Genomic DNA, 19975 nt, shown 5'->3' on the forward strand with positions numbered 1-19975 from the left:
TCAGAGACTCACTCAGTCAGAGACTCACTCAGTCAGAGACTCACTCAGAGACTCACTCACTCAGAGAGTCACTCAGTCAGAGACTCACTCAGTCAGAGACTCACTCAGAGACTCACTCACTCAGAGAGTCACTCAGTCAGAGACTCACTCAGTCAGAGACTCACTCAGTCAGAGACACACTCAGTCAGAGACTCACTCAGTCAGAGACACACTCAGTAGCTCACTCAGAGAGTGAGGAGGCAGTGGTGAGGAGGTGGTGGTGAGGAGGTGGTGAGGAGGTGGTGGTGAGGTGGTGGCGAGGTGGTGAGGAGGTGATGAGGAGGTGGTGAGGAGGTGGTGAGGTGGTGGTGGTGAGGAGGCAGTGGTGGTGAGGTGGTAAGGAGGTGGTGGTGAGGAGGTGGTGAGGAGGTGGTGAGGAGGTGGTGGTGAGGAGGTGGTGGTGAGGTGGTGAGGAGGTGGTGAGGAGGTGGTGGTGAGGAGGTGGTGGTGAGGTGGTGGTGAGGAGGTGGTGGCGAGGTGGTGGTGAGGTGGTAAGGAGGTGGTGGTGAGGAGTTGGTGAGGAGGTGGTGGTGAGGAGGTGGTGAGGAGGTGGTGGTGAGGATCTCACCGACTCCGTAGATGATGGAGTAGACTGTTCGCTTTCCCATCTCGCGCTCCTCCTCAGTCACCTCGTCCACCTCCTTACCCAGCCTGCACCACCACCACCACCATCACCATCATCAACATCATCACCACCATCATCATCACCACCACCATCACCATCATCACCATCATCACCACCACCATCATCACCACCACCACCATCATCATCACCACCATCATTACCATCAACATCATCAACATCATCATCATCATCACCACCACCATCATCATCATCACCACCATCATCATCATCATCAACATCATCACCACCACCAACATCACCACCACCATCATCACCATCACCACCATCAACATCATCACCACCATCAACATCATCATCATCACCATCATCACCACCATCATCACCATCACCACCATCATCACCATCATCATCATCACCATCATCACCACCACCCTCACCCTCAGCACCACCACCACCACCCTCACCACCACCACCACCACCACCCTCAGCACCACCACCACCACCCTCACCACCACCACCACCACCACCCTCACCACCACCACCACCACCACCCTCACCACCACCCTCACCACCACCCTCACCACCACCCTCACCACCACCCTCACCACCAACACCACCCTCACCACCACCACCACCCTCACCACCACCACCACCCTCACCACCACCACCACCCTCACCACCACCACCACCCTCACTACCACCACCCTCACCACCACCACCCTCACCCTCACTACCACCACCACCATCCTCACCACCCTCACCACCACCACCACCCTCACCACCCTCACCACCACCCTCACCACCACCACCACCCTCACCACCACCACCCTCACCACCACCCTCACCCTCACCACCCTCACCACCCTCACCCTCACCACTGTGCGGTGAGGGTGAGGAAGACGTCGGGGCCCGGCTCACTGAGGAGTCGCAGCAGCTCGGCGTCCCCGGAGAGGTGAGCCAAAAGACGCAGCTCCACCTGGGAGAAGTCTACGGTGGGGGTGGGTCACGTGGTGAGTCACGTGGTGAGTCACGTGGTGAGTCACGTGGTGAGTCACGTGGTGAGACACGTGGTGAGCCAAAAGACGCAGCTCCACCTGGGAGAAGTCTACGGTGGGGGTGGGTCACGTGGTGAGTCACGTGGTGAGTCACTGGGTGAGTCACGTGGTGAGTCATGTGGTGAGTCACGTGGTGAGACACGTGGTGAGACACGTGGTGAGCCACGTGGTGAGACACGTGGTGAGACACGTGGTGAGTCACGTGGTGAGTCACGTGGTGAGACACGTGGTGAGTCACGTGGTGAGACACGTGGTGAGACACTGGGTGAGTCACGTGGTGAGACACGTGGTGAGTCACGTGGTGAGTCACGTGGTGAGTCACGTGGTGAGTCACGTGGTGAGTCACGTGGTGAGACACGTGGTGAGCCAGGAGACGCAGCTCCACCTGGGAGAAGTCTACGGTGGGGGTGGGTCACGTGGTGAGTCACGTGGTGAGTCACGTGGTGAGTCACGTGGTGAGTCACGTGGTGAGACACGTGGTGAGCCAAAAGACGCAGCTCCACCTGGGAGAAGTCTACGGTGGGGGTGGGTCACGTGGTGAGTCACGTGGTGAGTCACTGGGTGAGTCACGTGGTGAGTCATGTGGTGAGTCACGTGGTGAGACACGTGGTGAGACACGTGGTGAGCCACGTGGTGAGACACGTGGTGAGACACGTGGTGAGTCACGTGGTGAGTCACGTGGTGAGACACGTGGTGAGTCACGTGGTGAGACACGTGGTGAGACACTGGGTGAGTCACGTGGTGAGACACGTGGTGAGTCACGTGGTGAGTCACGTGGTGAGTCACGTGGTGAGTCACGTGGTGAGTCACGTGGTGAGACACGTGGTGAGCCAGGAGACGCAGCTCCACCTGGGAGAAGTCTACGGTGGGGGTGGGTCACGTGGTGAGTCACGTGGTGAGTCACGTGGTGAGTCACGTGGTGAGTCACGTGGTGAGACACGTGGTGAGCCAAAAGACGCAGCTCCACCTGGGAGAAGTCTACGGTGGGGGTGGGTCACGTGGTGAGTCACGTGGTGAGTCACTGGGTGAGTCACGTGGTGAGTCATGTGGTGAGTCACGTGGTGAGACACGTGGTGAGACACGTGGTGAGCCACGTGGTGAGACACGTGGTGAGACACGTGGTGAGTCACGTGGTGAGTCACGTGGTGAGACACGTGGTGAGTCACGTGGTGAGACACGTGGTGAGACACTGGGTGAGTCACGTGGTGAGACACGTGGTGAGTCACGTGGTGAGTCACGTGGTGAGTCACGTGGTGAGTCACGTGGTGAGTCACGTGGTGAGACACGTGGTGAGCCAGGAGACGCAGCTCCACCTGGGAGAAGTCTACGGTGGGGGTGGGTCACGTGGTGAGTCACGTGGTGAGTCACGTGGTGAGTTACGTGGTGAGCCACGTGGTGAGCCACGTGGTGAGTCACGTGGTGAGTCACGTGGTGAGACACGTGGTGAGACACGTGGTGAGACACGTGGTGAGACACGTGGTGAGACACGTGGTGAGTCACGTGGTGAGACACGTGGTGAGACACGTGGTGAGACACGTGGTGAGTCACTGGGTGAGTCACGTGGTGAGCCACGGGGTGAGACACGTGGTGAGTCACGTGGTGAGACACGTGGTGAGACACGTGGTGAGACACGTGGTGAGTCACTGGGTGAGTCACGTGGTGAGTCACGTGGTGAGTCACGTGGTGAGACACGTGGTGAGACACGTGGTGAGTCACTGGGTGAGTCACGTGGTGAGACACTGGGTGAGTCACGTGGTGAGTCACGTGGTGAGACACTGGGTGAGTCACGGGCTGAGTCACGTGGTGAGACACTGGGTGAGTCACGGGATGAGTCACGTGGTGAGTCACGTGGTTAGTCACGGGGTGAGACACGTGGTGAGTCACTGGGTGAATCACGGGGTGAGTCACGTGGTGAGTCACTGGGTGAATCACGGGGTGAGTCACGTGGTTAGTCACGGGGTGAGACACGTGGTGAGTCACTGGGTGAATCACGGGGTGAGTCACGTGGTTAGTCACGTGGTGAGACACTGGGTGAGTCACGTGGTGAGACACTGGGTGAGTCACGTGGTGAGACACTGGGTGAGACACGTGGTGAGTCACGTGGTGAGACACTGGGTGAGTCACGTGGTGAGTCACGTGGTGAGACACTGGGTGAGTCACGTGGTGAGACACTGGGTGAGACACGTGGTGAGTCACGTGGTGAGACACTGGGTGAGTCACGTGTTGAGACACTGGGTGAGACACTGGGTGAGTCACGTGGTGAGTCACGTGGTGAGTCATGTGGTGAGTCACGTGGTGAGTCACGGGGTGAGTCATGTGGTGAGCCACGTGGTGAGTCACGTGGTGAGTCACGTGGTGAGACACTGGGTGAGACACGGGGTGAGGCGCGTGGTGAGACACGTGGTGAGACACGTGGTGAGACACGTGGTGAGTCACGTGGTGAGTCACGTGGTGAATCACGTGGTGAATCACGTGGTGAGCCACGTGGTGAGTCACTGGGTGAGCCACGTGGTGAGTCACGTGGTGAGCCACGTGGTGAGTCACGTGGTGAGCCAGGAGACGCAGCTCCACCTGGGAGAAGTCTACGGTGGGGGTGGGTCACGTGGTGAGTCACGTGGTGAGTCACGTGGTGAGTCACGTGGTGAGCCACGTGGTGAGCCACGTGGTGAGACACTGGGTGAGTCACGTGGTGAGCCACGTGGTGAGACACGTGGTGAGTCACGTGGTGAGACACTGGGTGAGTCACGTGGTGAGTCACGTGGTGAGACACGGGGTGAGTCACGGGGTGAGTCACGGGGTGAGTCACGTGGTGAGGCACGTGGTGAGTCACGTGGTGAGTCACTGGGTGAGTCACGTGGTGAGCCACGGGGTGAGCCACGTGGTGAGTCGTGGGGTGAGTCACGTGGTGAGTCACGTGGTGAGTCACGTGGTGAGACACTGGGTGAGTCACGGGATGAGTCACGTGGTGAGTCACGTGGTTAGTCACGGGGTGAGACACGTGGTGAGTCACTGGGTGAATCACGGGGTGAGTCACGTGGTGAGTCACTGGGTGAATCACGGGGTGAGTCACGTGGTGAGACACTGGGTGAATCACGGGATGAGTCACGTGGTGAGTCACGTGGTTAGTCACGGGGTGAGACACGTGGTGAGTCACGTGGTGAGCCACGTGGTGAGCCGCGGGGTGAGTCACGGGGTGAGTCACGTGGTGAGTCACGTGGTTAGTCACGGGGTGAGACACGTGGTGAGTCACTGGGTGAGTCACGTGGTGAGTCACGGGCTGAGTCACTGGGTGAGTCACGTGGTGAATCTCGCGGTGTGGACGGCACCGGTCCAGCTCCCGACAGAGGAGTGGCAGCCTCTCCTCCACACGCGCCACTGAAGGCCGGCACGGCACACCAGGGGGTGGGTGGCCAACACCGCCACTCCCGGCGATGTTCACTACGCCGCTGTACCAGGTACTCATTTGAGGCTGAGTCGACCTAGGGGACGCCCAGGACCGGTTCAGATAATCGCTGCCGCTGCTGGTGGTGGTGTTGGCCGTGAGCGGGAATCGAAACCGGGTCGCCGGGTTCGTAGCGCAGCGTAGCGCTAACCGCTGCACCACCGCTCCCCATACACACACACACGTACACACACACGTACACACGTACACACACACGTACACACGTACACACACGCACACACACACGTACACACACACGTAAACACACGTACACACACACACGTACACACACACGTACACACACGCACACACACGGACACACACGTACACACACACGTACACACGTACACACACGTACACACAAGTACACACACACAAATACACATGTACAGACACGCACACACACGCACACACACGCACACACACACGTACACACACACGTACACACGTACACACACACAAGTACACACGTACACACACACACGTACACACACACACACGTATACACAAGTACGTACACGTAAACACACACGTGCACACGTACACACACACGTACACACACACGTACACACGTACACACACACGTACACACGTACACACACACGTGCACACACACGTACACACGTACATACACACACACGTACACATACAAGTACACACACACACGTACACACACACACGTACACACACACACGTACACACACGTACACACGTACACACACGTACACACGTACACACACGTACACACACATATACACACACACGTACACACGTGCACACACGTACACACACACGTACACACACACGTACACACACGTACACACACACACACACGCCTCACACACACACGTACACACAAGTACGTACACGTACAAACACACGTGCACACGTACACACAAACATGCACACACACGTACACACACACACAAGTACACACGTACACACACGTACACACATACACACACACGTACACACAAGTACACACACGTACACACACAAGTACACACGTACACACACACGTACACACACGTACGTACACACACGTACACACACACACGTACACACATACACACACACAAGTAAACAAGTACACACATACACACACGTACACACATGCACGTACACACACGCACACACACACAAGTACACACGTACACACACACAAGTACACACGTACACACACACACACACGTACACACACACGTACACACACACACGTACACACACGTACACACACGCATGTACACACAAGTACACACAAGTACACACACGTACACACACACACAAGTACACACACGCACGTACACACACGCACGTACACACACACACACGTACACACACGTACACACACACGTACACACACACACACGTACACACACACACACGTACACACGCACACGTACACACACACGTACACACACACACGTACACACACACACGTACACACACACACGTACACACACACGTACACACACACGTACACACACACAAGTACACACGTACACACACACACGTACACACACACGTACACACACGTACACACGTACACACACACAAATACACATGTACACACACACACGTACACACACACGTACACACACACGTACACACACACAAGTACACACACACAAGTACACACGTACACACACACACACACACGTACACACACAAGTACACACACACACACGTACACACACACGTACACACACACACACGTACACACCTACAATCACACAGGTACACACACACAAATACACACACACGTACACACACACACGTACACACACACGTACACACACGTACACACACACGTACACACACGCACACGTACACACGTACACACACACACACGTAAACACGTACACACACACACACATGTACACACACACGTACACACACACGTACACACACACGTACACACACACACGTACACACACACACGTACACACGTACACACGTACACACGTACACACACACACACGTACACACACACACGTACACACACACACACACACGTACACACACGTACACACACACGTACACACGTACACACACACACACACGTACACACACACGTACACACACACGTACACACACACAAGTACACACACACGCACGTACACACGCACGTACACACGCGCGTACGTACACACACACGTACACACACGTACACACACGTACCCACACACGTACACACACACACGTACACACGTACACACACACACGTGAACACACGTACACACACACACGTACACACACGTACACACACGCACACACACGTACACACACACGTACACACACACGTACACACACACACGTACACACACACACGTACACACAAGTACGTACACGTACACAAACACGTGCACACGTACACACACACACGTACACACACAAGTACACACACACACACGTACACACACACGTACACACACACACGTACACACCTACAATCACACACGTACACACACACAAATACACACACACGTACACACCTACAATCACACACGTACACACACACAAATACACACACACGTACACACCTACAATCACACACGTACACACACACAAATACACACACACGTACACACACACACGTACACACACACACACGTACACACAAGTACACACACGTACACACACACACAAGTACACACACACACGTACACACACACACGTACACACACACGTACACACACACACACGTACACACACACACGTACACACACACGTACACACACGTACACACATACGTACACACACACGTACACACACACACGTACACACGTACACACACACACACGTACACACGCACGTACACACGCACGTACGTACACACACACGTACACACACGTACACACACACACACGTACACACACACGTACACACACACACGTACACATGTACACACACACACGTGCACACACACGTACACACACATGTACACACGCACACACACGTAAACACACGTACACACACACACGTACACACACGTACACACACGCACACACACGTACACACACACGTACACACACACGTACACACACGTACACACGCACACACGCACACACACACACAAGTACACACGTACACACACACGTACACACACGTACGTACACACACACGTACACACGTACACACATACACACACACACGTACACACATACACACACGCACGTACACACATACACACACACACGTACACACACGTACACACACACACAAGTACACACACGTACACACACAAGTACACACGTACACACACACGTACACACACGTACGTACACACGTACACACACACACGTACACCCACACACGTACACACACACACACACACGTACACACACACGTACACACACACGTACACACACACACACGTACACACACGTACACACACACACACGTACACACACACACGTACACACACACACACGTGCACACACACGTACACACACACACACGTACACACACACACGTACACACACACACGTGCACACACACGTACATACACACACACGTACATACACACACACGTACATACACACACACGTACACACACATGTACACACGTACACACACACAAGTACACACGTACACACACGTACACACACGTACACACGTACACACAAGTACACACAAGTACACACACACAAGTACACACACACACGTACACACACACAAGTACACACACACGTACACACACACAAGTACACACACGTACACACACACGTACACACACACACGTACACACACACACGTACACACACACACGTACACACACACACGTACACACACATGTACACACACACACACGTACACACACACATGTACACACACGTACACACACGTACACACACACGTACACACACACACGTACACACACACAAGTACACACACACACGTACACACATACACACACACACGTACACACACATGTACACACACACACACGTACACACACACATGTACACACACGTACACACACACACGTACACACACACAAGTACACACACACACACGTACACACATACACACACACGTACACACACGTACACACACACGTACACACACACGTACACACACACACGTACACACACAAGTACACACGTACACACACACACGTACACACACAAGTACACACGTACACACACACACGTACACACATACACACACACACACGTACACACACGCATGTACACACACACACACACGTACACACACGTACACACACACAAGTACACACACACAAGTACACACACGCACGCACTCTCTCACCTGCAGAGAGAAAGGAGAATCCGTCTGCTGATTTGAACGGAGCCCGGGCCAGCATCGTGATTTGGTCAGTCACCTTCCCTGCAAATCAGCAAAACCATTGACACTGACTCAAGAATGACACAACGCTGACACACACACACTGACACACACACACTGACACACACACACACTGACACACACACACACACACTGACACACACACTGGCACACACACGCTGACACACACACACTGACACACACACACTGACACACACACACACACACTGGCACACACACGCTGACACACACACACTGACACACACACACTGACACACACACACACTGACACACACACACTGACACACACACACACACTGACACACACACACACTGACACACACACTGATAGACACACACTGACACACACTGACACACACACTGATAGACACACACACACACACACTGACACACACTCTGACACACACACACTGACACATACACACTGACACACACTAACACACACACACACTGGCACACACACACTGGCACACACACACTGACACACACACACTCACACACACACTGATAGACACACACACACTGACACACACTAACAGACACAGACACACACTGACACACACTAACAGACACACACACTGACACACACACACTGACACACACACACTGACACACACACACTGACACGCTCGTCACCGATGATGAAGGGGTCACTGAGGTCACTGATGACGAAGGGCTGCTTGGGAATTGCCTGCATGTTCTGCAAAGACACACAGAGACACACAGATAGACAGAGACACACAGAGACACAGAGAGACACAGAGAGACAGAGACACACAGAGACAGAGATAGAGAGACACACACAGAGACACAGAGAGACACAGAGATACACAGATAGACAGAGAGACACAGAGACACACAGATAGACAGAGAGACACAGAGATAGAGAGACACACACAGAGACACAGAGATACACAGAGAGACACAGAGAGACACAGAGATACACAGAGACACAGAGACACACAGAGAGACACAGAGAGACAGAGACACACATAGACACAGAGATAGAGAGACACACAGAGAGACACAGAGAGACAGAGACACAGAGATACACAGAGATACACACAGAGCGACACGCACAGAGAGAAAGAGAGAGACACACAGAGACACACAGATACACACAGAGACACAGAGAGAAAGAGAGACACACACAGAGATACACAGAGAGAGACACACAGAGACACACAGAGACACAGAGACACACAGAGATACACAAAGACACACACAGAGATACACACAGAGAGATAGAGAGACACAGAGATACACAGAGACAGAGACACACACAGATACACACAGAGACACACAGAGAGACACACAGAGATAGAGACACACACACAGAGACACACACAGATACACACAGAGACACACAGAGAGACACACAGAGATAGAGACACACACACAGAGACACACAGAGATACACAAAGACACACACAGAGATACACACAGAGAGATAGAGACACTCACACAGAGACACACAGAGATACACAAAAACACACACAGAGATACACACAGAGAGATAAAGAGACACAGAGATACACAGAGACAGAGACACACACAGATACACACAGAGACACACAGAGAGACACACAGAGATAGAGACACACACAGAGAGACACAGAGATAGAGACACTCACACAGAGACACACAGAGATACACAAAGACACACACAGAGATACACACAGAGAGATAGAGAGACACAGAGATACACAGAGACAGAGACACACACAGATACACACAGAGAGACACACAGAGATAGAGACACACACAGAGAGACACACAGAGATAGAGACACACACAGAGAGACACACAGAGATAGACACACAGAGATAGAGACACAGACACAGAGACACACAGAGATACACAGAGAGACACACATAGAGAGACACACAGATACAGAGACACACACAGATACACACAGAGCGACACGCACAGAGAGAAAGAGAGACACACACAGAGACACACAGATACACAGAGATACACACAGAGATACACACACAGAGAGATAGAGAGACACACACAGATACACACAGAGATACACACACAGAGACACAGAGATACACAGAGATACACACAGGGAGATAGAGAGACACACACAGAGACACACAGAGACACACAGAGAGATAGAGAGACACACACAGATACACACAGAGAGAAAGAGAGACACAGAGACACACAAAGATACACACAGAGCGACACGCACAGAGAGAAAGAGAGACACACACAGATACACAGATACACAGAGAGACACACACAGAGATACACACAGAGAGATAGAGAGACACACACAGAGAGACACACAGAGAGATAGACACACACAGAGACACACAGAGACACACACAGAGACACACAGAGACACACAGAGAGACACACAGAGAGACACACAGAGAGACACAGAGAGACACACACAGAGATACACACAGAGACACACAGAGACACACACAGAGAGACACACAGAGAGATAGAGAGACACACACAGAGACACACAGAGTCACACAGAGAGACACAGAGAGACACACACAGAGACACACAGAGACACAGAGACACACAGAGATACACAAAGACACACACAGAGATACACACAGAGAGATAGAGAGACACAGAGATACACAGAGACAGAGACACACACAGATACACACAGAGACACACAGAGAGACACACAGAGATAGAGACACACACACAGAGACACACACAGATACACACAGAGACACACAGAGAGACACACAGAGATAGAGACACACACACAGAGACACACAGAGATACACAAAGACACACACAGAGATACACACAGAGAGATAGAGACACTCACACAGAGACACACAGAGATACACAAAAACACACACAGAGATACACACAGAGAGATAAAGAGACACAGAGATACACAGAGACAGAGACACACACAGATACACACAGAGACACACAGAGAGACACACAGAGATAGAGACACACACAGAGAGACACAGAGATAGAGACACTCACACAGAGACACACAGAGATACACAAAGACACACACAGAGATACACACAGAGAGATAGAGAGACACAGAGATACACAGAGACAGAGACACACACAGATACACACAGAGAGACACACAGAGATAGAGACACACACAGAGAGACACACAGAGATAGAGACACACACAGAGAGACACACAGAGATAGACACACAGAGATAGAGACACAGACACAGAGACACACAGAGATACACAGAGAGACACACATAGAGAGACACACAGATACAGAGACACACACAGATACACACAGAGCGACACGCACAGAGAGAAAGAGAGACACACACAGAGACACACAGATACACAGAGATACACACAGAGATACACACACAGAGAGATAGAGAGACACACACAGATACACACAGAGATACACACACAGAGACACAGAGATACACAGAGATACACACAGGGAGATAGAGAGACACACACAGAGACACACAGAGACACACAGAGAGATAGAGAGACACACACAGATACACACAGAGAGAAAGAGAGACACAGAGACACACAAAGATACACACAGAGCGACACGCACAGAGAGAAAGAGAGACACACACAGATACACAGATACACAGAGAGACACACACAGAGATACACACAGAGAGATAGAGAGACACACACAGAGAGACACACAGAGAGATAGACACACACAGAGACACACAGAGACACACACAGAGACACACAGAGACACACAGAGAGACACACAGAGAGACACACAGAGAGACACAGAGAGACACACACAGAGATACACACAGAGACACACAGAGACACACACAGAGAGACACACAGAGAGATAGAGAGACACACACAGAGACACAGAGTCACACAGAGAGACACAGAGAGACACACACAGAGACACACAGAGATACACAGAGACACACACAGAGAGAGACACACAGAGATAAAGAGAGACACACAGAGACAGAGACACGCAGAGACACGCAGAGACACACAGAGAGACACACAGAGATACACACAGAGAGATAGAGAGACACACAGAGAGATAGAGAGACACACACAGAGACACGCAGAGACACACGCAGAGACACACACAGAGACACACAGAGAGACACACAGAGAGACACACAGAGAGACACACAGAGAGATAGAGAGACACACAGAGAGACACACAGAGACACACAGAGACAGAGAAACACTGTATTCCATTACTATTGTTCTCCACCTCCCTTTCTATTGTTCTGTCTGTCTGCCTTTCTATTGTTATCTGTCTGTCTGAATTTCAATTGTTCTCTGTCTGTATCCCTTTCTATTGTTCTCTGTCTCCCTTTCTATTGTTATCTGTCTGTCTGAATTTCTATTGTTCTCTGTCTGTCTCCCTTTCCATTGTTCTCTGTCTCCCTTTCCATTGTTCTCTGTCTGTCTCCCTTTCTATTGTTCTGTCTCCCTTTCCATTGTTCTCTGTCTCCCTTTCTATTGTTCTCTGCCTGTCTCCCCTTCTATTGTTCTCTGTCTCCCTTTCTATTGTTCTCTGTCTGTCTCCCTTTCTATTGTTCTCTGTCTGTCTCCCTTTCTATTGTTCTCTGTCTGTCTCCCTTTCTATTGTTCTCTGTCTGCCTTTCTATTGTTCTCTGTCTGTCTGAATTTCAATTGTTCTCTGTCTGTATCCCTTTCTATTGTTCTCTGTCTCCCTTTCTATTGTTATCTGTCTGTCTGAATTTCTATTGTTCTCTGTCTGTCTCCCTTTCCATTGTTCTCTGTCTCCCTTTCCATTGTTCTCTGTCTGTCTCCCTTTCTATTGTTCTGTCTCCCTTTCCATTGTTCTCTGTCTCCCTTTCTATTGTTCTCTGTCTCCCTTTCTATTGTTCTGTCTGTCTCCCTTTCTATTGTTCTCTGTCTGTCTCCCTTTCTATTGTTCTCTGTCTGTCTCCCTTTCTATTGTTCTCTGTCTCCCTTTCTATTGTTCTCTGTCTCCCTTTCTATTGTTCTCTGTCTGTCTCCCTTTCTATTGTTCTCTGTCTCCCTTTCTATTGTTCTCTGTCTCCCTTTCTATTGTTATCTGTCTGTCTGAATTTCTATTGTTCTCTGTCTGTCTCCCTTTCCATTGTTCTCTGTCTCCCTTTCCATTGTTCTCTGTCTGTCTCCCTTTCTATTGTTCTGTCTCCCTTTCCATTGTTCTCTGTCTCCCTTTCTATTGTTCTCTGCCTGTCTCCCCTTCTATTGTTCTCTGTCTCCCTTTCTATTGTTCTGTCTGTCTCCCTTTCTATTGTTCTCTGTCTGTCTCCCTTTCTATTGTTCTCTGTCTGTCTCCCTTTCTATTGTTCTCTGTCTCCCTTTCTATTGTTCTCTGTCTCCCTTTCTATTGTTCTCTGTCTCCCTTTCTATTGTTTCTGTCTGTGTCCCTTTCTATTGTTCTCTGTCTCCCTTTCTATTGTTCTCTGTCTCCCTTTCTATTGTTCTCTGTCTCCCTTCTATTGTTCTCTGTCTCCCTTTCTATTGTTCTCTGTCTGTCTCCCTTTCTATTGTTCTCTGTCTCCCTTTCTATTGTTCTCTGTCTCCCTTTCTATTGTTCTCTGTCTCCCTTTCTATTGTTCTCTGTCTCCCTTTCTATTGTTCTCTGTCTCCCTTTCTATTGTTCTCTGTCTCCCTTTCTATTGTTCTCTGTCTCCCTTTCTATTGTTCTCTGTCTCCCTTTCTATTGTTCTCTGTCTCCCTTTCTATTGTTCTCTGTCTCCCTTTCTATTGTTCTCTGTCTCCCTTTCTATTGTTCTCTGTCTCCCTTTCTATTGTTCTCTGTCTCCCTTTTATATTGTTCTCTGTCTGCCTTTCTATTGTTCTCTGTCTGTCTCCCTTTCTATTGTTCTCTGTCTGTCTCCCTTTCTATTGTTCTGTCTGTCTCCCTTTCTATTGTTCTCTGTCTCCCTTTCTATTGTTCTCTGTCTGTCTCCCTTTCTATTGTTCTCTGTCTGTCTCCCTTTCTATTGTTCTGTCTGTCTGAATTTCTATTGTTCTCTGTCTGTCTCCATTTCCATTGTTCTCTGTCTGTCTTCCTTTCTATTGTTATCTGTCTGTCTGAATTTCTATTGTTCTCTGTCTGTCTCCCATTCTATTGTTCTCTGTCTCCTTTTCTATTGTTCTCTGTCTGTCTCCCATTCTAATGTTCTCTGTCTGTCTCCCTTTCTATTGTTCTCTGTCTGTCTCCCTTTCTATTGTTCTCTGTCTCCCTTTCTATTGTTCTCTGTCTCCCTTTCTATTGTTCTCTGTCTCCCTTTCTATTGTTCTCTGTCTCCCTTTCTATTGTTCTCTGTCTCCCTTTCCATTGTTCTCTGTCTCCCTTTCTATTGTTCTCTGTCTCCCTTTCCATTGTTCTCTGTCTCCCTTTCTATTGCTCTCTGTCTGTCTCCCTTTCTATTGTTCTCTGTCTGTCTCCCTTTCTATTGTTCTGTCTCCCTTTCTATTGTTCTCTGTCTCCCTTTCTATTGTTCTCTGTCTGTCTCCCTTTCTATTGTTCTCTGTCTCCCTTTCCATTGTTCTCTGTCTCCCTTTCTATTGCTCTCTGTCTGTCTCCCTTTCTATTGTTCTGTCTTCCTTTCTATTGTTCTCTGTCTCCCTTTCTATTGTTCTCTGTCTGTCTCCCTTTCTATTGTTCTCTGTATCCCTTTCTAGTGTTCTCTGTCTCCCTTTCTATTGTTCTCTGTCTGTCTCCCTTTCTATTGTTCTGTCTCCCTTTCTATTGTTCTCTGTCTCCCTTTCTATTGTTCTGTCTCCCTTTCTATTGTTCTCTGTCTCCCTTTCTATTGTTCTCTGTCTCCCTTTCCATTGTTCTGTCTCCCTTTCTATTGTTCTCTGTCTCCCTTTCTATTGTTCTGTCTCCCTTTCTATTGTTCTCTGTCTCCCTTTCTATTGTTCTCTGTCTCCTTTTCTATTGTTCTCTGTCTGTCTCCCTTTCTATTGTTCTCTGTCTCCCTTTCTATTGTTCTCTGTCTCCCTTTCTATTGTTCTCTGTCTCCCTTTCTATTGTTCTCTGTCTCCCTTTCTATTGTTCTCTGTCTCCCTTTCTATTGTTCTCTGTCTCCCTTTCTATTGTTCTCTGTCTCCCTTTCTATTGTTCTCTGTCTCCCTTTCTATTGTTCTCTGTCTGTCTCCCTTTCTATTGTTCTCTGTCTGTCTCCCTTTCTATTGTTCTCTGTCTGTCTCCCTTTCTATTGTTCTCTGTCTCCCATTCTATTGTTCTCTGTCTCCCTTTCTATTGTTCTCTGTCTCCCTTTCTATTGTTCTCTGTCTCCCTTTCTATTGTTCTCTGTCTCCCTTTCTATTGTTCTCTGTCTCCCTTTCTATTGTTCTCTGTCTCCCTTTCTATTGTTCTCTGTCTCCCATTCTATTGTTCTCTGTCTCCCTTTCTATTGTTCTCTGTCTCCCTTTCTATTGTTCTCTGTCTCCCTTTCTATTGTTCTCTGTCTCCCTTTCTATTGTTCTCTGTCTCCCTTTCTATTGTTCTCTGTCTCCCATTCTATTGTTCTCTGTCTCCCTTTCTATTGTTCTCTGTCTCCCTTTCTATTGTTCTCTGTCTCCCTTTCTATTGTTCTCTGTCTCCCTTTCTATTGTTCTCTGTCTCCATTTCTATTGTTCTCTGTCTCCCATTCTATTGTTCTCTGTCTCCCTTTCTATTGTTCTCTGTCTCCCTTTCTATTGTTCTCTGTCTCCCTTTCTATTGTTCTCTGTCTCCCTTTCTATTGTTCTCTGTCTGCCTTTCTATTGTTCTCTGTCTCCACCACTCACCGGCTTCTTGCAAGCCAGACGGCCGCTCACGGCCGCTGTCTGTTCCCAGCTGGTGGTGAGACGGCCCTGTGGGGTGGTGACGGTGGTGGTGGTGGTGACGGTGGTGGTGGTGATGGTGGTGGTGGTGGTGATGGTGGTGGTGATGGTGGTGGTGATGGTGGTGATGGTGGTGGTGATGGTGGTGGTTGTGGGGTGGTGACGGTGGTGACGGTGGCGGTGGTGATGGTGGTGGTGATGGGGATGGTGGTGGTGATGGTGGTGGTGATGGTGGTGATGGTGGTGACGGTGGTGGTGGTGGTGACGGTGTTGGTGGTGACGGTGGTGGTGGTGGTGATGGTGGTGATGGTGGTGGTGATGGTGGTGACGGTGGTGGTGGTGGTGACGGTGTTGGTGGTGACGGTGGTGGTGGTGGTGATGGTGGTGATGGTGGTGGTGATGGTGGTGGTGGTGGTGACGGTGGTGGTGAGGGTGGGGGGTGGGGGGCGACAGAGCCACGAGCACTGCTGATGATTCCCCATCAAGGGAGGAGGCGAAACCGAGAGGTGACCTCATCACCTCAACACCCTCCCGTACCCCTCGTGACCTCGTGGTGCACCTAGCCTGGCACCTGGGGCTGTCACGTGACCTCGTGGTGCACCTAGCCTGGCACCTGGGGCTGTCACGTGACCTCGTGGTGCACCTAACCTGGCACCTGGGGCTGTCACGTGACCTCGTGGTGCACCTAGCCTGGCACAGCAGTCGACCTACGCCACCTGGGACTGTCACGTGACCACCTCGTGGTGCACCTAGCCTGGCACAGCAGTCGACCTACGGCACCTGGGACTGTCACGTGACCTCGTGGTGCACCTAGCCTGGCACGTACGTTCCGTACAAAGTTGAGGAGTCCATCCAAGTATGTGGACTTCATCTTGTGGACCTGCAGTGAGGCACATCACCATCATCAACATCACCATCATCATCACCGTCATCATCATCATCACCATCATCATCATCATCACCGTCATCATCATCATCACCATCATCACCATCATCAACATCATCAACATCACCATCAACATCACCATCAACATCATCACCATCATCAACATCATCAACATCATCAACATCACCATCATCTATCCATCATCACCACCATCATCATCATCATTAACATCACCATCATCACCATCAACATCATCACCATCACCACCATCATCATGATCAACATCATCATGATCAACATCACCATCATCAACATCACCATCAACACCATCATCATCAACATCACCATCACCATTATCAACATCACCATCATCACCATCATCAACATCATCACCATCATCATCATCAACATCATCACCATCACCATCATCACCATCATCACCATCACCATCATCACCATCGCCATCATCATCACCATCATCACCATCACCATCAACAACATCACCATCATCACCATCAATATCATCACCATCATCACCATCATCAACATCATCACCACCATCATCACCACCTATCATCATCACCATCATCATCACCGTCATCAACATCACCATCATCAACATCACCATCATCACCATCATCACCATCAACACCACCATCATCACCATCACCATCATCACCATCATCATCATCATCACCATCATCACCATCATCAACATCACCATCATCACCATCAACACCACCATCATCACCGTCATCAACATCACCATCATCACAATCATCAACATCATCAACATCACCATCATCAACATCACCATCATCACCATCAACACCATCATCATCACCGTCATCAACATCACCATCATCAACATCATCACCACCATCATCATCAACATCATCAACATCACCAACATCACCATCATCACCATCATCACCATCATCACCATCACCATCATCACCATCACCATCATCAACATCACCATCGCCATCATCACCATCAACCTCACCATCATCATCACCATCACCACCATCAACATCATCATCACCATCGCCATCATCACCATCAACATCATCAACATCACCATTATCACTACCATCATCAACATCGTCACCATCACCACCACCATCATCATCACCATCCCCACCATCACCTACACCACCACCATCACCTACACCACCACCATCACCACCATCATCACACCATCACCACCATCATCATCACCATCACCACCATCACCATCATCACCATCATCATCACCACCATCATCATCACCATCATCATCACCATCATCACCATCATCATCACCATCATCACCATCATCATCAACATCATCACCGCCATCATCACCATCACCATCATCACCATCATCACCATCACCATCATCACCACCATCACCATCATCATCAACAACACCATCATCATGACCATCATCATCATCACCATCGCCATCATCACCATCATCAACATCACTATCATCACCGTCATCAACATCATCAACATCACCATCATCAACATCACCATCATCACCATCATCAACATCACCATCATCATCATGAACATCATCAACATCACCATCATCACCATCACCATCATTACCATCATCAACATCACCATCATCAACAACACCATCATCACCACCGGCATCACCATCATCACCATCATCACCATCATCAACATCACCATCATCACCATCATCAACATCACCATCATCAACATCATCAACATCACCATCGCCATCATCATCACCACCACCATCATCACCACCACCATCATCACCATCATCACCATCATCATCAACACCATCACCATCAACATCACCATCATCACCATCACCATCATCACCATCATCATTGCC

At 50.1% G+C, this 19975-nt stretch overlaps 1 protein-coding gene across 1 annotated transcript in view; it reads right to left on the minus strand.

Moving 5' to 3' along the window:
- Positions 1–19975, minus strand: part of LOC116957718 (DNA polymerase nu) — a 99075-nt gene that overhangs the window by 28249 nt on the left and 50851 nt on the right. Inside the window, exons 11-16 of the mRNA XM_032980039.2 lie at positions 18061–18114; positions 17199–17264; positions 10091–10154; positions 9398–9475; positions 1501–1612; positions 608–690 (exon numbers count right to left, since the gene is read on the minus strand). Of these exons, the coding sequence (XP_032835930.2) occupies positions 608–690; positions 1501–1612; positions 9398–9475; positions 10091–10154; positions 17199–17264; positions 18061–18114 (457 nt within the window). The remainder of the gene's footprint in view (positions 1–607; positions 691–1500; positions 1613–9397; positions 9476–10090; positions 10155–17198; positions 17265–18060; positions 18115–19975) is intronic.

Source organism: Petromyzon marinus, chromosome 83 (assembly GCF_048934315.1).
Source record: "Petromyzon marinus isolate PM22_M1 ecotype Great Lakes invasive population chromosome 83, UKy_Petmar_22M1.pri1.0, whole genome shotgun sequence".
Classification (NCBI taxonomy): domain Eukaryota; kingdom Metazoa; phylum Chordata; class Hyperoartia; order Petromyzontiformes; family Petromyzontidae; genus Petromyzon; species Petromyzon marinus.